The sequence below is a fragment of the Tursiops truncatus genome, chromosome 6 (assembly GCF_011762595.2).
Source record: "Tursiops truncatus isolate mTurTru1 chromosome 6, mTurTru1.mat.Y, whole genome shotgun sequence".
Lineage (NCBI taxonomy): Eukaryota > Metazoa > Chordata > Mammalia > Artiodactyla > Delphinidae > Tursiops > Tursiops truncatus.
This window is the reverse complement of record NC_047039.1, coordinates 108,141,470-108,162,738: the sequence shown is the minus strand read 5'-3', so window position 1 is coordinate 108,162,738 and position 21,269 is coordinate 108,141,470. Positions and strand designations below refer to the sequence as shown.

Genomic DNA, 21,269 nt, shown 5'->3' with positions numbered 1-21,269 from the left:
CTGCTCATCCACAGATCAGGAACGCCTCCCTCCCAGCCCTCAGGACACGCAAAGAGGCTCAACCATGAGTTAAGAAGTATAAAGTGCAATACCAGCCAGCTTTTATTGAGGGCCTACTGTGTGCTGGGTCCTCCTCCCACCTCCCTGCACTTCCCACTGGCCAGGGAAGAGGGTGGCAGGTGAGACCCATGTGTCAAGCTGGATAGGGAACTGAGGTGGAGGTAGAAGGTGGCAGAGGGGCCCCAGCAGCTGGGTCCTCAGCTGGGGGCAGGGCTCCTGTGTCCGCCCAGCTTGAAACTGAAGGCTGGGGGCCCTCCCTTCTTCCCTCCACCCCAGGCCCGGAATCAGGCTGGCAAAGTAAGAGGGCCTGCGAGCCCTGCCCTTGTGCTACGTGACCTTTGGGGAAGGGGACCCGTCTCTGAGTGGTTTCTCCCAATGGAAGACGAGTCCAGAGGGCAGAGTGGCCATGCCCAAGGTGGCAGCCAGGTCTCTACTGGGTCTATGGTTCCTGGTGGCGGCTCTTGCTCTGCTCCCTGGACAGCTATGGCCTATTCCCTGGTACTTCTCTGGAGTCACCAGCCTGACCTGGTGGGACAAGAGAGGTAAGAGGAGAGAAGTAGAAAGAACTAGAGTTGGACAGTGAGAGACAGAGACAGAAACAGATACAGAGATAGTGAGAGACACAAAGAGATAGAGATGGGCAGAGAGAAAGAGAGCGAGAGAGAGGGAGTTAGAGGTGGACAGAGAAATGCAGACACAGTCAAAGATACAAACAGAGACAGAGAGAGAGAAAGCCCGAGACAGAGAGAGGGAGAGAGAGAAGACAGCTGAGAAGAGGAAAGGGAGACCCAAACACAGAGTCAGTCGTTGAAGGCGAGAGAAAACCGAGGCCCACCTAGAGCTCATCCTGGGGGTGGGGATGGAGGCTGTGCCCACTGCTGCCGGCCAGGTCCAGGCGGGGGTCCCGCAGGGTCTTATAAGAGCCACTCCAGCTGATGAGGCGGCCGCTGTCATCGTCCCAGGGCGAGGACGTCTCTGTGTCGCTGAGCCACTCAGCGTCCCCCGCGTAGTGGGTGGGAGCAGCGAGCAGGGGCCGGGCTGAGAAGGCCCGCAGGTCCCGCGGCCAGAAGTGTGCCTTGTACTGCTCACTGGGAGGCGGGAGGCTGGCTCAGGGGGGCTGGGGTAGGCCCCTCCACCCAGACCCATGTCAGCCCGGAGCCAGGCACCTCACCCCCAGAGCACCTGACCGCCCTCCCCACCTAATCCTGAGGCAGGATTTCTCTTATCCCCATTTTCCGGATGGGGAAACTGAGGCACAGAACAGGAAAATCGCTTGACTGAAAACCACAGGGCATCACAGAATTCACACATAGATTGGTCTGACTCCAAGGCTAAGCTGGGCTATTCCTTGGTGACCAGAAGGAAGTGACTCAGCCCTGCCAGCCTCAGTCTCTCCACCTGCCCAGTGAGGGGACTTACTACTTGCTGAGGTGGGCTCTCGAGATAGGCTGACCCTGCCCTGCCCCCATCTGAGGCTCACTTGGGGTGCTGGTCAAACATGATGGGCAGGAACTCATCCACGGGCAGCATTCGGCGCAGGGGCTGGGAGGCCAGCAGCTTGCGGGCGCCAGCCAGGCTCAGGACGTACGCCAGTGTCCAGTACGAGTAGCCAGCTACCACCAGGTGCGGCAGCCCCTCCACGGCTGCCTCCTCCTCAGGGTTCACCTGCTTCCGGCCGAGGTAGCTGCAGGTGACACCAGGGGTCCCAGGAGTCACTGTAGATGTCCCAGGACCCCTCAGGAGGAGGCAGACCCCTGGAGGCCCACCCCTCTCCCTGGCCCCTGGGGGCACTGGCTGCCTACATCAGGTCCCAAGGAAGTTTCTCCGCCTCCACCTCCTTCATCAGCCGCTCCAGCCGCATCTTGAAATTGCTTTCAAAACGCACGTCGTCCTCAAACACCACGACCTGGGCCAGGCCCCGGGCAACCACCTGTGGTACACGGTGGGGGAGGCTCTTTAGACCCCTCCCACCTGGCTGACTCTGACAGACACTCCTGGCCTCAGTTACAGGCCAAATGCTCAGCCTGGCTGCGTCGCTCAGCTGCTAAAGGCTGGGCGGGGCGGGGGGGGCCTCCCTTCTTCCCTCCACCCCTGGCCCTGAATCAGGCCGGCAAAGTAAGGGGGCCTGTGAGCCCTGCCCTTGCGCTACGTGACCTTCGGGGAAGGGGACCCGTCTCTGAGTGGTTTCTCCCGATGGAAGACGGGTCCAGAGGGTAGTCTTGCTCTCCAAGCAGATCACAATGGCAATCAGAACCCTTGCTGCAGTCACTGAGCACTGGGGCCACAGTGCTCATCTCCAGGGACCCTCAGGAGGCATGATGTCCCTGTACTGCGGCAAGGAGATGGAGACACAGGGAGATGAACCCACTCATCCAAGGACACACAGCCAGGAAGTGGCAGAACTGGGATCTGAGCCACATCTGCTGGACTCCAGGGCCTGGCTCCTCACTTCTGCCTCTTGGGCTTTCCTCGACGAAGCTAGGCTGGGGGGTGGGGGGCTGGGGGGCTGGAGGAAGGCCCTAGCCCCACACATCCCTGAGAAAAAATACTTTTTGTAACTGTTGGAAATGTGAAAAGAGCATGAGATCAGCTCAGTAAGTGGTGAAACGTACATCATCCTTCAATCTGTTCAGAGGTAGCAGAAAAGCAGAAATATAAGCTCACACGCCCATATTCTGGCTACAGTAGAAAATAAAAACAAGGAGTGAGTCTGTGTTCCACCTCCTGGAGGGGGCGCCCCTTGGAGGGCCAGGCCCGGGTCCTCTCCTGCTGTGTCCAGGCAGTGACCTCTCCCAGGCACTCACACCCCAGCCCAGGGCTGAGGCTGCTTGGCCAAGCCCTAGGCCTTTCTTCTTCCCACACAGAACACACCCAACTCCTTCAGCCCCAGGGCCTGTGCCCGCACTGCCTTCCTCTGCTGAGAAGCCTCCTCTCCCTGCCCCTCAATGGCGAGGCCCACCCTGACCCCACAGGAGGCCAGGAGGCCGGGCCAGTCCGCACTCTCGAACAGCCTGTATATCCCCGCTCCGCGGCAAGCTTAGTTCTTTCTTGATTTCTGCGCCTTGCTCTGGTCCCTTTGCCCCAGGAGGAACCGGCTGCATTCTTCTTGTTCACCTCTGTGTTCTCAGAGCAGAAGCTCTCCTAGCACACAGCAGGTGCTCAGTGGAGACCGCAGGGTGAATAAGGTATAGAGTTGGGCCCTTAGGAGGCTGAAAGCTGCTGGCCGGGTCATTGTTAGTGTGCTCGGTCAGGCCCCGGTCACACGAGTGCTGGCACAGAGCAGTGGATGGGGGTCCTCACCTCCTCCCAGATGGAGTAGTGGCTGAGGAAGCAGCCCACCTCGCCCTTGGTCAGTGTGCGGCCCGAGTAGGGGTCCTGGTAGCCGGGAAGCAGGTCCACGCCGAGGCTCCTCATGACACTGCTGTTGAGTGTCCTGAGGCAGATGGTATAAGGGGGTCAGGGGTGCCCGCCAGGGACCTGTCCAGGGGGAACTGGCCTGTGCAAGTTGGGGACAGTCACACTGGAGTCTGGTTGGAAGGAGGCTTCAGTCTTGTTACTGCTTCGTGTGGCCTGAAGCCATCAGTGACTGGACCTGGAAAGCCACTGCCACCTCGGGCGGGGGGGATCCTAAGGGGAGGGGGCAGCAGTCTGAGGGGGACACACCCCAGGATGAATGCGGGGAACGCGGCGGATACTTCTTAGGCAGCGGCCCAAGCAAAGGATGGACATCCTGCAGTCCACAGGGCCGGGGCGTATGCAGCAAACAGCAGTGGGCACGTGGGGCCGTGTGACCCCTGGTTGCCGGGGGAACACGACTGGCCTGCTCCCACCCTCGCCCCGCCCATCAGGGACCTAAGTTCAGGATGGAAAAGAGTAACCCTGATAATCGTAATGAAGACATTATTAACCTTTGGGATACTTACTACATTTCAGGCCCTGGCTAAACCTTCACTGAACCCTTACAAGCCCCTAAGAGGAAGGCAGTTACTCGCCGTTTACACAGTAGGGCTGAGAGATGGAGGTCACACAGCTGGTGACCACGCCCAGAAGCTCCAGACCCTGGGCCTTAACCACTGTACTCTCCTCCCTCAGGTGGGCTGAGGGAGGGCACCCTGTCCTGTTCTGTCTGCCCTGGGACTCCCCGAGACAGAATTACTCAGGCCCTGTTTGAATACCTCCTAGAACGGCAAACTCATTCAGCTCACTGTCTGCTTTTCCCACCCCCATGGAGCTGTGATGGACCACCCGGTCCCCACTGGCTGCCCAGGGTCCTGTCCCCACCCAGGAAGCCTCACCGGCCGTCCACGGCATCCACCAAACGCCCAGAGATCTCCATCTCCCAGAGCGAACTAAGCATGCGCTCTCGGCGGTTGGGCCGGTGGGCCAGGCTGATGACAAACACCTGGAAGAGGAGGGGAGGCAGGGGAGTGGGTGCAGGGGGAGGGGAGAGCCCACCCACCTCCTGGCCCCAATCCTGCAGGCCGGGAGGACTTACCTCATCAAACCCCATCTTGCTGGGCCTCTTTGGGGGCCGGGACACATGAGCTGAGGCCCACATGGGGGGCCCATGCACTGCAGAGGAAAGCACCCCCCCATCGTGAGTCCCTACTGGCTCTAGTCAGCGGCAGCCCTGGAGTCCTAGCCCCCCTCGTTCCTGCCCCCTGGCAGAATACCCAGCAGGAGATCACAGAATCCACCTGCCTCCATTGTACGGATGGGCAGACTGAGGCCCAGGGGGAAAAGGGACTTGCCCAGAGTCAGGGAATGAGTTGGGGAGAGGCTTCAACCCCAGCGGTGGGGAGGGGGGACACACCGGCTCGCAGCCCTCACCCAGCGCTTCCAATATCAGGTGGATGAAGTTGACTCTCTCATCCTCCAGCCCCTGGTGGGATTTCACAGGCACGTTCATGTACCCATAACGGTGCTCGTTGCACACGTGGGCCGAGACCCCTGCGGAGAGAGGCCGAGTGAGCACTGGAGTGCAGGGTGGGGCTCTCAGAACCCAGATGGGAGGTCCTAGGCCCAGTCCTGCCAGTGACCCACAACGTGAGTCCTGTCTGGGACCCGGCATTCCCACCTGGGCTTGGAGGGAGAAACGGCTTGGCTCAAACAATATCTAAGGGATCTTCCTGCCGAAATGGTTTATTCACGCAACAGACGTGTCTAGAGCACCAGCTGGCTGCTGGTGGTGAGAAAGACAGACAGTCCCTGCCCTCAGGGGATCAAGGTGAGGAAGGAGCAGGCAAACTCACACCTGGCTACAGCCACCTGATGCCACCGGGCGTTGCTCCACCCCCTAAATCTTTCCCACCTCTGCCCAACCCCCCTCGCCAATCCAGCACCATCACCTCTTGCCTGGATCCCTACACTTAACCCTACCCCCTCGCCTGCCCCCACCATGCTGTCCTCCACCTGGCAACCAGAGTGGCCTTTTTTATTCCTTCAATGTTTATCATCTTTATTATAATTATTTATTTAGCCTTTGTCTTCTATAGACTGTGAGTCCTCCAGGGCAGGCACATGGTATCTATTAAAAAGTTAACTCCAAGGCTTCCCTGGTGGCGCAGTGGTTGAGAGTCTGCCTGCCGATGCAGGGGACACGGGTTCGTGCCCCGGTCCGGGAAGATCCCACATGCTGCGAGCAGCTGTGCCCGTGAGCCATGGCCGCTGAGCCTGCACCTACGGAGACTGTGCTCCGCAACGGGAGAGGCCACAACAGTGAGAGGCCCGCGTACCACAAAACAACAACAACAACAACAACAGAAGAAAAAAAAAAAGTTAACTCCAGGCCCAGCATTGAGCACAGAGCCTGGCCCAGTGCAGGTGGTGGAAGCATGAATGATGGAGACAAAACCCCTGTTCACGAAATTCCTACAAACCGCTGACCAATAAAGAGCAGCTGATACTCAAAGTAGAGGTAGGAATGAAAAAAATAAGGAAATAGGGAATTCCCTGGTGGCCTAGTGGTTAGGATTCTGAGCCTGGGTTCAATCCCTGATTGAGGAACTGAGATCCCACAAGCCGCCCGGTGTAGCCAAAAAAAAAAAAAAGAAATACTTCTGCTTCTTCTCATTTTTTTCTCCATGTATTTGTTTCACCTTCACTCTCTTTCTGCACTTGATTTTGTTTTCTTCCTGCATCTCTGCACTGCAGATGTTGCTAGTGCCTCACGCACACACACAAAAAAGATGACACTCAAAAAAAAAAAAAAATGACACTCTTCTCCCTGGACACTTCTCACACACTGCTTGCCCAAGTGCAACACTTCTTGATTAAATCATCACTTCTAATTCACCTTGACCATGAGCAGAGTTCTCCACCCACCAGACAGCCTTCACGTCCTTGCCACCCATGAGTGCACACCATGAAATACATTCTCTGTAGCCTTCTCAAGATCTTTATTCCAACAGCGGTATCTCTGTCTCACTCTCAACTTCGACTCTTCCTCAGAACTGGGTTTATCCCATCCAAACCCAAACACTTTTTTTTCTTTTTGTTTTTTTTTTTTTGGCTGCGCTACACAGCTTGCGGGATCTTCGTTCCCTGACCAGGGATCAAACCTGAGTCCTCAGCAGAGAAAGCACAGAGTCCTAAGCACTGGACCGCCAGGGAATTCCCCAAACCCAAACACTTTCTAGTAACCTTCATCTTAAAAATAACCACTGACAACAGAATGATATTTTCTAGTGTTCAGATCCAATCACGTGATCCTCTGATGGCTGCCCGACACCCACAGGCTAAAGACCAGATGCTTGCCCATCAAGTCCACACAAGCTGGCCCCTGCCTACCTTTCCTGCCTCAGCCTGCACCATGCCCCTTTTGCTTACTGTGCTCCAGCTGCCTGCCTTCTTGCATCCCCTGCCACCACAGGGCCTTTGCACCTGCTGGTCCCATTGCTTAAAATGCTCTGTCCTGCTCTGTCTACCTTGTTAATGTCTGCCCATACTTCAGATCTCAGCCCCAAAGTTTACATCCTCCAGGAAGCCTTCCCTGACAGGTTAACTCCAGTCTAAGCTCCCAAAACACCTATAATCAAAAAGCTCTTCTTCCGGTCATTGTGACTGGACATTGATTTGTGTGATCCTTTGACTGACTGGACTGGAGGATCCAGGAGGTCAGAGACTGCCTGATTTTACTCACCACTGTCTCCCCAGTGCCTGGCACCTGGTAGGTGTCCCATAAATATTTGCCTAATGAAGGAATACGTGAAAGTGCCATGGTGGGGACGGCCAGAAGGACATCTAACCTACTGGGGCGGTGGGCCCAAGAAAGTCTATGACCTGGAGGACACACAGGAATTAAAAAGATTAATTGCAGAGTGGGGAAGAGCACACCAAGCAGAGGGAATAGCATGTGCAAAGGCCTAGAGGCCTGGGAGAAAGGCTCAAGGAGAGCTGTCCTCACCAGCAGCCTGACAGGCGTAGGCGAAGACGATGATGTCGTCGAAGGGCCAGGTATAGTTGGGGTGAGGGGGGTAGAAGCACAGCTGTTCTGTCCCCTCCGCCCGCAGGGATACCAGGAAGGTGGAGTGGACCATGGGGACACGGAAGCAGCCCCGGCGCTGGCGGTTCTTGGTAGGGAAGTAGTCGGCTGTGCGGCGGTAGTAGCCCTGGGGAAGGGGTGGCTCCGGGCTGTGAGAGGGCGCCCCTCCATCCCCAGCACACTGCTCCCCTGCCAGGGCCCACAGACCCTAAGGCCTTCAGTCTCTCCACGTCCCTCCTCTCAGACCTCAAGCCTCCTGAGGCCCCCGAACCCGGCCTTACCTGAGGGGTGATCCCACACCAGAAATTGGAGTAGTAGGTCTGAGAGTCCAGCATCGGGGCCACCACGGGCAGCCCCTGCTCGATCAGAAGCCGCAGTGTCTGGTTGTTGGTCAGAATGTTGTCCGTATCTGCAAACTGTGGGGAGGGGGATGTCACAGGCCCCAGCCTTGTCTGGGCTGCAGTCCCCCAAGGATTCACTGAGTGGGATCCCTCCAGATCTCCAGAAACCCAGAAAGTCTCCCAGGATCCAATGGGGTTCCCTCAGAGAGGTCTAACCTATAAACCAGTAGATCCGTTTCTGGACCAAGAATCTAGTCTGGGGCACTGGCTTGGGGATTGGGTCCAGAGATTATACCCGAATTGCTGATCTAAGAACTTTATCTGAAGTTTTAGGAAGTAAATCCAAAGACCTACTCTGAGCTCTAGTCCAGGGAACTAGGCTCAGTTTATACTCTGGGCTCTAGCCCAGGGATCGAGTCTCAGTATATACCCTGCACTCTGACTCAGGGATCCAGGTTTAGTACCAAGTCTGAGCTCAAGCATAGGGATCCAAGCTCAATATCTGATCTGGGTTCTGACCCAGGTTGCTAGCTGAAGGAGCCAGCCTACAGGCGGTTAAGTCACGCCAAGATTTTTGTCAAGGACAGGTGCCACCACCTGTGGGAAGCCCAATTGTAGGCCAGGCTTTCTTACCAGGATATAGTCAGCCCCCCAGTCCCTGGCAAAGGTCAGGGCTTCCTGTTTCAGCTCCATCAGAAACTGGTGCCTTTCTTTGGTCCAGTGCTTAGGGCCCTCTTCGTCTGGGTAGGACCTGAGGGAGTAAAACGATGAGATGTTCCCATGCGGTAGGTGCATGTGGTGTTCCTCTCTGCAGGGCAGTGGACAGAGCCCTGGTCTGGAGGCTGTGGCTCGGGGCTGTCCCTTTCCTTCCCTGGGCTGCAGCTGTTATCCATCTTCCCCAGAAAACATTCCCCTCAGGTCACCACCTGGGCTCCCCCTCAGGCCTCCAGACCACAGCAGCATAGTCATCGCCCACAGCAGCCAGCCACTCCTGCAGCATCTCTGTGGTGTTGTCCACGTTGTGGTCTGTGGCACACCTGAGGACACAGGAGGAAGAAGGGTGAGGGGGCACAGCCACCGAAGGACCAAACCCTGAGGCAGCCTTGACCCCCGGAGCACCAACACTTCAGGGCTGGCCTCTCCTGGGAGCAGAGGAAGTAGGTGTGCTCCAGAGGAAGGCAGGAAGCCAGGTCCCAATCATAGGTCTGTGATCCACTGTGTGACCTCAGGCAGGTTCTGACCCTCTCTGGGCTTCACTTTCTCCCTGTAACTTTAAGCTGTCCTGGCATGCTCAGGGGCTGAGATGACAGAACTCAAATGCATTTTGAAGGATGAAAAGTACCTCAACTTTGAGGAACATGCCTGCCACATTCTCTGGTTACCTTCCTTCCCTGCTGTGTGACCACAGGTCAGCCCCCTCCCCTCTCTGAGTCAGGACTGGACAGAGGAGCTGCTGCTTCCCTCCACCAGATAGTTGTAATAACGACCAAACCACACTCTGAGCGTCCCTGAGAAATGCTGATGGGCCCGAGCTCCGTTGCCACCACGAGTAGCCTCTCTGAAGGGGCTCTCATGACAGAGCGGGGTGCAGGGGGCTTAGCCAAGAGCCCAGGTTTTAGGTGATACTGCCCCTTTAAGTCAATTCCCCAGAAGTGAAGATTAACTACGTGTCAAGTCTTCTATGGGTGGGAACTAACTAACTCCCAAACTGGTAATTGTGGGCAGCCTCCCCAGGCCACTGGCTCCAAACCCAGCCCAACTTCGGTGTGTTGGGGAGGGAGGGTAGTTTGGTCATTTCTCTCAGTTTATCCCCAACCTCAGCTTGGGACTCCTCCCTGCTCTGGCTTCCACAGACTGTGGCCTCTGATTCCAGTGCCCTGCAGAGACGCCTAGGGGGAGAGACTGCAGGAAGGGGGCTTTGCCCTTGGCCGCAGGACCCAGCCCCTCTCCTGAGAGAGGCTGGAACCAGCCCAGGGGAAGGGGGAACGGGTGTGACTCCCCCATAGGGCAGCATGGAGCCCAGGGCTGAGAGCACCCTCACGGGCTCCCCAGGAACCCGGAGGCCTGCTGGTCTGTGCCACATCGGGCCCCAGGGGACGCCAGCTGCTCCTGTCTGCTCCGCTCCAAATCAGGCCAACCACAGGTCCCACGGGTTCAGTTTCAGCTCTGAGGGCTAGGGCAAGAGGGACTGGGCCCAACTTACACCCAGAGGAGGTCCCAAGAGGTGGAATAGGGGCCAGAATTAGGGAATGGTGTCCCTCTGTCAACCTAAGGCCTCAGAGGTCAGTCTGCAGGGCCAGGGGGATAAGGGGTCCTGTCCGGAGACACGGGTTGCGGAGGGCCTATCTGCGAGGGAGGGGCCTGTCTGGGTGGTGTCTGGGCAGCGAGCAGATGGGGCCATCTGGAGCCCGGACTGTCGGTGGGGTTGGGGGATAGATGCCCGGTGGATGCCGATGCCCGGGTCTCTCTCACCAGAGGGCCATCCTGGCCCGGGGGTAGTCCAGCCGCTCCAGCGCGCCCAGGTAGTGGGGCAGAGAGTGCTCGGCATTGCGGGCCAGGATGGCAAGGACCACGGCGGGCAGCGGCGGCTCTGCGACGCCCGCAGCCTCGAGCCGCGGCCCCAGCAGGAGCAGCAGCTGGAGCAGCGGGGCAGCGGGGGCAGCGCGCATGGCGGGCGCTCTGGCGGCTGCGGCGGCCCCCGGGGCTCCCAGCCCAGCCGAGGGTAGTGGGCGGTGCGGTGCGGCCCAGCCGGGGCGGGGCCTGGGGCCGGGGCGGGGCCGAGGCGGGCCCGGAAGGGGTTGTGGGGGGCGCACCCCCCAAAGAGTGGACTCCCACTCCTAACCCCTATTCGTGGATTCTCAAGTGTCCTCTCCTCGACCAGGGGCATCGCAGGGCCAGGGACCGGACACCCGCCCCGGACGCGATCCAGGAGCAGCTCCCTCCCGGCTGGAGGGTCGTGGGGGACGGCATCCGAGCCGCCCGGGCATCTCAGAATGCTCGACTACGAATCCCTGGGCGTGCAATCGCCAGAATCCGGCTCCACTGAGCGCCCCTGAATCCGGATTCCCTGGCCATCCATCTGACCCTCTGACCTGAGCCGCAGACGGGACCCACTGGGCCGCGGCCTTTCCGGGTTCCCCAGCTCCAGCCCCCTCCACCGCCCCCGGGCGCCCTCTGGCGGGCCCAGACGGAACTTCTCAGACCAGCCAGCCGACGCGTGGGCGGACAGAAAGACCGGCTTGGGGGGCGGGGAGGGGGTCCCCCTGACCTGCAGACGTCATCCCGCCGCGGTCCGAGCCTGACGTCCCCCGCGCGTCATCGTCCTCGCCTCCGTCGCCAGCACTGGCACTGCTCCGGCCCTTTAGGAGAGCAAGGCCTACTCTTAGATTGAGTGTAGAACATGGGGCACCACTCAGCCCCTCACGGTGACCCAGCCCCCTCCAAAGCAGTGTGACTCCTGTGTCTGGTCAGAGTCGGGGTCCTAAGGCCCCTGCTGAGATGGAAGAGGGTCCCCAGACTCTCTTAGGGCAGGGGAGGGGAGGGGTCTGGAGGCACCAGCGGTGGGTTCTAGCTCCTCTCTACCACCAACCTCAGGCAGGTCGCTTTCCCGGAGCCTCAGGGCCTCCTGGGTAGAAGGGCTGCTAACAGCACCCACCTCGGAGGGTTTGCAAGGATTCCTTGAGAGCGTGAATGCACTTCATTCTATGCATGGGGCCTGGCAGGCAGGAAGAGTTCCTGGGGCTGGAAGACAGAACTGGAGAAGCCAGCCTCTCCTTCCATTCAGCCCCTCACCCATGGGAACCTACTCTCCTATGGCACCTTTGGGTCCCCCTTCAGGTTCTTCCCAGGGTCAGGGAGGGGGGCTAAGCCACTGCAAGAAAAGGGGTGGGGGCCCAGCAAGGAACAGCCTGGTGATGGGGCAGCATGTGGAGGCATCAGACCCCAGAGTCCTGGTCTCCAGCCCAGCTCCAATGCCTCCAACAGCTTCCAGGTGGGGCTGCTTCACAGCCAGTGCCCTGCAATGGAAGGCCTGAGGCCCCCTGAAGCATCCTGGGGAAATAATGAGTCCCTTCCCTTGCATGGCTGCCTCTGCTGGAAGGCACTCCCAGCCCCAGAAAGGGGATACCCTTTTTTTTTTTTTTTTTGTCATGCTGAGCAACATGCAAGATCTTAGTTCCCTGACCAGGGATTGAACCCGTGCCCCCTGAAGTGGAAGCGTGGAGGCTCAACCACTGGACCGCCAGGGAAGTCCTGGGGATACCAAAGCAATATCCCCCACCTCACCCATCCCAGGATCATCCCAGAGCCTCTGCCCATGCTATTAGTCATGGGGCTTCCAGATTCTTCTCTCACCTCAGTCGTCGTCCTCCTCCCAATGCACTGACCCCTCCCATCTTCACCTCTCTCCCTCCCCAGTTCACCCAGTGGTCTAGCCTGTCACTGACTCCCTTGCCCCAGGGTTCTCCCATCATTCCTGCCTGAAAAAACCCTACAGCCATCTTGCTTTGGGGCACGTTAAGACTGCTGCACACTCCTGATCTCCACTCTCCACTGGACTTTCACTGAGCCCAACAATCCAGTTTCCCTGTGCTGCTGCCCCTGCTCCTCTGTGGCATTTCACACGCCCGGGTCTTCTGAAGCCCTCACTCCACTCCTTCTCCCCCAGTGAAAATCTTCCTGCCTTCTTTGGAAAAAGAGAAGCCATCACCTGAGAACTCTTATTTCCAGCCTCCAAACCTTCCACGCCCTGCGACCAAGCTGGCCTGTGCTCTCACGGCCTATTACCATGGAAGAGGCACCTCTTCCTCATAACAGAACCATCCTTGGACTCCAAAAGCCATTCTCTTGCCCTTCCTGGATCACCAACATCCGTCTCTTCTGGATCCTTCCTTCAACATTCCAAAGGACTTAAACCTCCCCCAACTTAAAATGTGAATACAGGGACTTCCCTGGTGGTCCAGTGGTTAAGACTCCATGCTCCTAATGCAGGGGGCCCTGGTTCGATCCCTGGTCAGGGAACTAAATCCCACATGCCGCAACTAAAATCCCTCATGCCGCAACAAAAGATCCTGCATGCTGCAACGAAGATCCCACATGCCGCAGCTAAGACCTGGTGCAGCCAAATAAATAAATAAATATTTTTAAAAAATATATGAATACAGTCAGCTGCCTGCCTGTGCTTTGCTCCCGGTCTCACTTCCTCACCTTCATTCGCTGATTGACACACACCAAGGCTGCTCCAGCCAAACTGCTCCCGTCAAGACCGGCATCCTCCTGGCCCCTCATCCAAGAGGGCTCCCTCCAGCAGCTGACCTCATGGACCACTCCCTCTTTCTGCAAAACTGACATGTGTCTCTGCTTCTCACCTGGACCACATTTCATCTGTCTAAAACAGAACCCCAGTCTTTCCCCCAAACCTGCTCCCACTCCGGTGGCCTCCCTCAAGCTGATTACAAGTGCCTCTCTCTCAGCCCACTCCTCATCCTGGCTAGACCACCTCAATGTCTCCTGCACGTGGCCACTTGCGCGGCTCAGGGCATCAGCACCACTCATCTGGGCTACAGCACCTGCCAGTACTCACCCCCGCGCCCGAGGCTTTCTCCCTGGAAACTGTTCTTCACGCAGTGGTGCTTTCTCAACTGCATGGTGTTACACCCTTTGGGGGCTGCCATTGCCCTCAGCATAGAGCTCAAACCCCTCAAGGGACAAGGAGGCCCTTCGTGGCCTGCCTGCTGCTTCTCCAACTCCTCTGACCTCCCCTCCCCTATCTCCTGCTCCAGCCAAATTGGACTATGTACAGTTTCCAGAACACTTCATGCTTGAAGACCTTCCCACATCCTTTTTTTTTTAATTCCTCTGCTTGAACTGGGCCAACTTCTACAGGCCCTCTGGAAAGCCTTCCCTGATGTCATGTCAGGGGGACCTACTCCTACAGGGAATCCTATATAATCCCATTCATTCAGCAAATATTTATTGAGCACACGCTATGTGCAGGAAGAATTCTAGGTACTGGGGATACAGAGGTACAGACAGTCTCTGTTCCTAAGGTGCTCACATTCTGATGAGGGAAGACAGACAGGAAACAAGCAAACTGATAGATTAATAGATAACTTCGAAGAACAGTAAATGCTATGAACAAAATAAAACAAGGTAATGAGAACAGAGAGTAGCTGAGGGTGGGAGGCAACATTGAATAGAGGGGTCAGTGAAGACATTTCAGAGCAAAGGGGAGCCAGCCAAGAGCAGATCTGGGGAAGAGTGTTCCAGATGGAGGGAACAGGTGGGAACAAGCAAGGAGGCCAGGGTAGCTGGAGCAAAGTGAGCAAGGGGAGTGTGGTAAGAGGTGAGGACCACTTAGGGCCTTAAAACTATGGCAGGATTTTGGATTCTTTTGAAAAGTGCAACACGAAGACACTGGAGGGGGTAAGCAGAGGAGTGACAGGATTCCTCTTAAAAAGATCGCTCTGGCTGCAGCTCAGAGGGTGGACCACGGGGGCAAGGACGAAAGCCCAGGAGAGCCTGGTACTGGGAGAGATGACGGTGGGCAGGGCTGAGATGTAATGGAGGCAGAGTCCACAGCCTTATGGGATTAGATGTGAGAGATGGAGCGAGGAGTCAGGATGACTCACAGGGTTTGAAGTGGGCTGGGTGGTGGGATAGGTTCTGAATGGGGAAGACCTGAGAAGCAGCAGGTAGAATGTGAAATCAGGTTCTGCGTTGGACCTTATTTTGAGCTGCCTTTTAGACTCGCAAGTGGAAAGGTCACATGCCACGCCTGCCCAGCTGTGAGTTCTGAGGCAGGGACCCGTCTGCCACTTTCACCATTTTATACCAGCCCTAGAGCAGGGCCAGCCGGGCACTGGGTGGGCTCTCAATAGAAACATGATGAGGTCATAAGAACCTACTGTATGGCACAGGGAACTCCACTCAATGCTCTGTAATGACCTATATGGGAACAGAATCTAAAAAGGAGTGGATATATATATATGTATAGCTGAATCACTTTGCTGCACAGCAGAAACTAACAACATTGTAAATCAACAATACTCCAATAAAAATTAATTTAAAAAAAGAAATATTATGGGGTTACTGACTAGGGTGGGCCGACCAAGCACCTGTGCTCCTACTTACACTCATTTTTTTGCCTTCACATATAATAATATGGCGTACTCTGCAAAGGTAATATTGCGCCAAACCCGCCGAAATTCTAAAGCAGTGGTTCTCAAAACATGGTCCCTGGACCAGAGCCAGCAGCAGCGTCACCTGGAAATTGTTAGAAATGCAGATTCCTAAGCCCCTCCCCATATCTACTGAATCATAAACTCTGGGAGTGGAGGTTAAACCAACAAGCCTTTCAGGTGATTTTGATGCCAGCTCAAGTTTGAGGCTGCTATTCTATGGGCCTAAGGCCTCATTCTAGGGGTCACGTAGGACCCCGAAAATGATTGTTTTGGGTCCATCTGGCTGAATAGGACCCAGACCACCCTGGACCAACACATAGTTGGGCTCTGGATTCCCCTCCCCACAGCATCTTCACTCCCGTCCCTCAGCCATTGTAGTTCTGGCCAAAGCCAGGTGGTGGCGCCAGTGCCTCAGGCTCCACCCTGGCTTCCGGAAACAGAGACCCTGGAAGAATTATCCCCCTCCCCGGCACCCTTCTTCTCCCCTCTGGGAGCCTCAGCTCCAAGGTCTGCCTACAGGCAGGGACCCTGAAGAGTGACCTTCATCAGGGAGAGGGGCGCTGAGGTTGGCACACCCAAGGTGAAGGCCAACCCCCTCTTCCTGGAGGTTAGGAAGGTGGGCTAGAGGAGCCCCCTAGGTCAGAGAGAAATTAGGGGTGTCTGGCCTGTGGGGCTTGGGGGTCAGGAGCCCTGGCAGGTGGCTGTGGTCCAGTGGACCCTGGTCACACCCCCATTAACCCTCCACCTTCCCTGCCCAACCTAACGCGAGGTCTCAGGTGCTGTTTCCCTGCCAATGGGTGGGGGCAGCCTAAAAGTACCCCAGGGCCCACACAGAGCCCCAGGGTTGCGGGTCCTCACAGCCTGGCAGCCAAGCAGGATGGGAACGGGGAGCCTACGGCAGAGGGGATGCACGGATGGAGCTCTTACCAGCTGCGAGCTTCACGTCTCCTGGGTTGGGGGCTCTCTGGGCCCCTGTCCTGCTTTGTGGCCAAGGGAGCCCAGGATCCTGGCCAGAGCAGGAGCTCACACCCTGCTCCTGGTCCTGGTGCAGCTCGGCAGATGGGGGTCCAGGAGCCCCAGTAGGCTCCCTCCTACATGAAGTTCCAAGCCCGGTTCCAAGCGGACCCAGGGCTGAACGCCAAAGTCTTGCCCCCCATCTGCTCCCCTGCCCCTCATCTTTCCTATTTGAGGGGAGACTGAGACCCCCAAATTCCAGATGGAGCCACCACTCCGCTTAGACATAGCATATCTTGGTCTCTGGTCGAGGAATCTGCCCATGCCCCCTCATCTTCCAGGGTCCCACCCAATGCCCACCCCACCCCCAAAGGACCACCCTCTCGCTCTTGGCCATGCCCTCCTCTCCCAGGAGCCCAGATGTGGAGCTGTCCTCCTCTGAGAATCTGCCTCTGTCCTCAGGAGGCTGGGTCCAGGCCAGCTGTTTTCCTCGTGTAGCCAGCTGTTTTGCCCATCAGGAAGCAGCCCTGGCTCCTCTGCTAAAATCGTGGCAGTCCCGCTGGGCCAGGGCCCGGGAGCTGTTAACTCCTCTGGGGCCAGGCAGCCCCTTCCCCTCCCAGCCTGACCCCTTCTGCCTTCCTCTGACCTGCAGGAGTATCGTGTCGCAACACTTCTAGAAACCCCCAAGCAGACCAAGCATTGCTATCCCCACCCCCACTCAGCAACTGCTAACCCGCAGCCCCTCCCTCCTCTCAACAGAGCCTTGTCCTCAGGTGACCCCAGGTGAGAGGAAGGTTCAAAAGGATAGATGTTACCCCATTCAGAATAATAACAGTAATAGCTATCATTAACTGTCTGCTGTGTGCCAGGCATTGTGCTAAGTGCTTGAAATGTATTACCTAACTTAGTTTTCACAACAACCCTGTGAAGTAGGGAATATCTTCATCTTATAGATGAGAAAATGGAGGCATGGTGAAGCTAAATCACTTGCCCAAGCCCACACGGAACTGGGGTTTGAAACCAAAATCGGGCTGCCTGCCTCTCTCTGGCCGACCCTGGTGGTCCTGGAATCCCGGTTGGTGTTGCTATTTAAGTTTCCCCGAGCTTCTCTCTCTCTGATCTGGGCCTCAGTAGCACCATCTGTGAAATGGGAAGCTCACGGGTGGAATTACCACCACCACCCACTCCGTGGGCTGAGTCTGGAGCAGTGCCAGGCTCTGCGCTCAGCACCTTCCAAGTGTTTATTAGTGGATCATTCCTCTCGGTGGCTGCGGTCAGCCTGGGCTAAGATCCCAGCTCTGCTGCTTCCTGGCCGCCTAGTTTTGGGCAAGGGACTTTACCTCTCGGAATCTCAGTATCCAAAGTTAGAAAATGGATAGAAGAACAATATCTACTGCGTCCTTGATTTTGTTGTGAAAAGGATGAGATAATGCAGGTAAAGCGGTTAGCAGGTACCTGACACAGAGAGAGTCGGTGGGAAATGTTGCCCCTTTACTATCACGACTATAAACGACAATCCGGAAGGATCTGAGTGGCCCACCCACCATTGTGCGCCCCCATGCCCAGCACGGAGCGGGCACATAGGAGGGCTCTGTCATTTCTTGTGAATGAATGCACCCTGGTCCAGTGATACCCACGCGAGAGCAAAGGCTGCGAGAAGGGGCACAGCTTATCCAGATCACAGTTAGCGGGGTAGAGCAGTGGGAATCCCAAAGCGCCCTTAACTCTTCCTGAGCCCGGAACCTGGTCTGCCGGGAAGGGGAGGAGAGACAAGGGAACAGGGACAATCCCAGGGCTGAGACAGCCCAGAAGGTGACTGGGCTGTGGCTGGGTGGGATCTCAGGGTCTGGGAATGACCCCTCAGGATGCAGTGACCCGTGCTCTCCCCCTTTGTCCCCTCCCCCCTGCCCACCATGGGTCAGCTCCCTGGTCCCAGCCTAGACATCTGGAACTGGGGCAGACAAAGGGCTGCGAGGAGGGACAATAACCTTCTGTCCATTTTCAGATGCCGGGCCGGGCCTGGCCAGGGCTGGGGGCCGGAGCCCCGGCAAGGCGGTGCCAGGCCCCCCGTGGGCAGCGGACAATGTTGGCAGTGATGGAGAGGAGGCATTTCAAAGCGTTTTGTTCCCGCTGACCCCCTCCCCCCAACATCTCGCCCCAGCTCGGGGTGAGGCCCCAGCCCCACCCCCAGCCACCCAGGCCCCTGCTCCGGGCGGCTTGGGGACCGGCCACATTCTTGACCTCAGGGGAAAAGTTTAGACTCTTTGCGCCCTGGGCAACAATAACAGTGTCACAGAACTGATTTAGGAGCAGCACTTACCATCACAAAGCGACAGACAAAGAGCCAGGGCTGAGAACGCGCCGGGCCTCTGCGTCTACTCTTCCAACCGCTGCTCGCTTCTCTCCTGGGCACTGCCTGGGCAGGACTGGGAGCCAGGGCCCGACCCTGGGCACGGAAAGCCAGGGCAGGACTCGAGGTGGGAAGGAGTGAAGGAGAAGAGACAGGGGATCCAACAGGGAATGAGGGGACCTGAGAGCTTTCCTGCTGAGAAAGCCCTTCCCCACTCTGGGCCTCAGTTTCTCTCTCTGTAACGAGGAGGCTAAACGATAAGGCTGAAAGCAAAGAGGCTCCGATCCTGCGGGCAAAAGGGTCTTAGTGACGATGATGATGATGATGATGAGAGGATTTACCACTTCATTCTGGGCACTTCACAGGTGCCAGGCACTGTGATCACTGACCCCTTTCTGCCTTAAGCCACCTCCCCCCCCCCACTTTTTCTTTTTCTCTTTTTCTTTTTTTTAATGATGGCGAACACTCAGGCAGCATCCTCTGCCTCTTACTCTCCCAAGAGAAGAGCGATTATCAATGGCAAATGGCAGCTGCAGAAGCAACACCAAGAGCAGGTTTCACACTCAGGAGAGAATGCTGTGCCTCCTCCTCGCGGTTTCCGGTGCTCTACACGTTCAGAGAAACTTTTCTAGTAACAAACTACAGACATGATTCCTGAAAGTAGAGTTTTTCATCCGCTTTTATCATTTAATCCTCACCAACCGCACAAAGCGGGTGTACCATTAACCCTAGTTTACAGTTGATAACTGAGGCTCAGAGAAGTTGAGTCACTTGTCCAGGGACACACAGCTTGGAGGTTATGGAGCCGAGACATGAGGCAAGGCTGGTTCTCTTCTGATTATAGATTATACTGCAGTGGGAAGGAGAGAGGGACAACGAGGCAGCTGGACCCTGCTGAGTCCTGGGTGGGAAAGCCTGTCCTCCCAGCCAGAAGGCTATGAATAAATAAATGTCTGATTACCCCCAGGGGGAACTCCACCCTTGGAGCAGGTGCCTTTAAAAACTAGAATGATTCTTGTCTGTGAGCAGAGGTTGGCCTGGGCAGACACCCAGATGCGGGGACTGGACACAATGACCTCTAGTGGAGACCTCCTAGGAATTAGAGGCAGGATAGGAGAACATTTAAGGGCTCAGGGCACTGGAGCCAGGCTGTGAGTTCGAATCCCAGCTCTGACTTTTCCTGGCAGTGGGTCCACGGACAGTTACTTCTACTTTCTGTGCCTCAGTTTTCCAATCTGTAAAACTGAACCCACCTTTTAGGAGTGTGGAGACCATTCAGCGAAGTATATGCAAGGCCTTAGAACAGCATCTGACTCAGTGAGGGCTGCCTGTTTCTATTCAGGAAGGTGCCATGGCCAGGGCACCTCAAGGTGGGCACTTTGGGGACCCTGTAGCAGGCAGTCAGCTGTTGGCCTTGCTTTCCAAGGAGTGGTTGGGCTTTGATTACAGCATAAGGGACTACAGTTAGACCCTGAGACCTAAGGGGGCCACATTCTCTGGGATCTGTAAGGTCAAGGCCAAATCATGCCTTCTCATCAGAAGAGATTGTGGCTTCTCTGATGCCTGGGCAGGGGTTGCTTGGCCCTGGGCATGATGCCTGGAGAGAGGATAGAAAGGGAAGGATGCCCTGGGAGGTGCTATCCAGAGTCTGCCCTCCCCCAACTGCCCCTGAAAGTCAGAGGGACCAAACTGTACGTGGAGGGCGAAGGCAAGGTGGCCGAGCACAGCGCCCAGAGCACAAACAGTACTGCCCTTGGCATCATAAGGGGGCCTGGTGGGTTTGAGTTCCAGTTCCACCAACTCGCTGTGTCACCCAGGATGAGTTGCTACCCCTCTCTGAGCTCATTCCAAAAGTCTTTTAGGATCCAAAGTGTTCAAAGGAGACCATCACAGGAGCCTCTGTGATTCCATAGGTCTTAAGCAAAAGGTTGGCTTGGAATCTAGAAGTCCCGCTCCCAGACTCCAGCCCCTTCTGTCTCCCTTCATCTCCATATCACCTCCAGCTCTTCTAATCATCCTTTTGGTTCCTCTCACCAAACTACAAGTGCCACACGCACCGCAGACAGAGGGTGAGACAGTCCGACAGAAAATGTCACAGATTTCTGGGGACGCATAGGGAGCCCCGACAAAGCCTCCCGCTCCCTCACTGCCCGGCTGTGGTTCCAGAGGAGCACTCACCTGGGCAGAGCATCTTGGGGTCCCCTCGGCCCGGGAGGTGGATGGCACTGCTGGGGCCATCTCTGGCACAAGGTGACTTGCCTACCCAGTTCCCGCTGCTGAGAAGGGCTGGTCAGGCAGGCCCTCAGGTGCTAGCCCGCCCTTCCCGGGCACAGATTTTCCTGGCATCTGCTGGGCAGGAAGGGCACTGGCTGGGGGTTGGGCAGGGGGGCAGGGAAAGATTGGGGCAAAGGTGTCTCCTGGAGGGCTTGTCCCCAGTCGCTAAACCCACTCCTTTTCTGGACACTGTGGGCTGAGGGTCCAGGAAGCCATGGGCCCTCGGGAACCAAGGGAGGGTTGACGGGGCGAGGTTGAGACGAGCCCAGTCCCCTGCCCCATCCTGTCCCCCGCCCCAGCAGGCCAGTACAGCCCAGGCTGAGGTGTTTGCTTTTCCTGTCTCCACACTGACTCCATTCAGAGAGGCCTTTTTCCACCCCGGGCCAGTGGCCAGGGAGCCGGGGCACCAGGGAGAGAGATCACCACCCCACCCTCCCGCCTTTGCAACCCCTTCTGCCATCTTCCCTTCAGGAACCTCAGCCTCAAGAGCTTCCTGGTCTGGGGGGGACTACGGCAGGGGGGCCCACCCTGGAGAAGAGGAAAAGAGGGAAACCAAATGGAAACGAGGGTGGTGGGGGAAGAGGGGTGTGAAGTGAGGTCAGGAAAGACGAGGAAGAGGGACAGGA

General features: G+C 56.9%; 2 protein-coding genes and 1 non-coding gene across 6 annotated transcripts in view; all 3 read right to left on the bottom strand.

The window, feature by feature from the left end:
- Nucleotides 1–69: 69 nt before the first annotated feature.
- CERCAM (cerebral endothelial cell adhesion molecule) lies at nucleotides 70–16,289 on the bottom strand. Of its 4 annotated transcripts, XM_033858738.2 has the most exons (14): nucleotides 15,993–16,289; nucleotides 11,153–11,243; nucleotides 8,811–8,921; nucleotides 8,518–8,635; nucleotides 7,825–7,959; nucleotides 7,466–7,670; nucleotides 4,891–5,010; nucleotides 4,556–4,632; nucleotides 4,356–4,462; nucleotides 3,361–3,493; nucleotides 1,863–1,990; nucleotides 1,541–1,744; nucleotides 896–1,148; nucleotides 70–585 (listed from the first exon to the last, which is right to left on the bottom strand). In XM_033858738.2, exons 3-13 carry the CDS (start codon nucleotides 8,882–8,884, stop codon nucleotides 896–898), a joined length of 1,554 nt encoding a protein of 517 aa, XP_033714629.1. In that variant the 5' UTR covers nucleotides 8,885–8,921; nucleotides 11,153–11,243; nucleotides 15,993–16,289; the 3' UTR covers nucleotides 70–585. The 4 variants fall into 4 exon arrangements, with proteins under 4 accessions (XP_033714629.1, XP_033714631.1, XP_033714622.1 ...); XM_033858740.2 differs by lacking the exons at nucleotides 11,153–11,243; nucleotides 15,993–16,289 and adding an exon at nucleotides 10,727–11,111; XM_033858731.2 differs by lacking the exons at nucleotides 11,153–11,243; nucleotides 15,993–16,289 and adding an exon at nucleotides 10,357–10,705.
- Nucleotides 16,290–16,366: 77 nt separating this feature from the next.
- The window catches only part of URM1 (ubiquitin related modifier 1), a 29,149-nt gene continuing 24,246 nt past the window's right edge, over nucleotides 16,367–21,269 (bottom strand). The window contains exon 6 of the mRNA XM_033858747.2: nucleotides 16,367–20,715. The gene's annotated coding sequence lies outside the window, so the exon portion shown is untranslated. The remainder of the gene's footprint in view (nucleotides 20,716–21,269) is intronic.
- On the bottom strand, nucleotides 18,831–19,039 carry LOC117312851 (small nucleolar RNA U3). Its single transcript, XR_004527257.1, has one exon. It is a non-coding gene; the product is annotated as a small nucleolar RNA U3 (small nucleolar RNA).

Coding starts and splice junctions, on each gene's coding strand:
- CERCAM (XM_033858731.2), bottom strand. CDS start 10,553: ATGCGCGCTGCCCCCGCTGCCCCGCTGCTCCAGCTGCTGCTCCTGCTG. Junction 7,960..8,517: donor GGGGGGCTGACTATATCCTG/GTAAGAAAGCCT, acceptor CCCTCCCCACAG/TTTGCAGATACGGACAACAT. Junction 5,011..7,465: donor CTACGCCTGTCAGGCTGCTG/GTGAGGACAGCT, acceptor CTCTCTCCGCAG/GGGTCTCGGCCCACGTGTGC.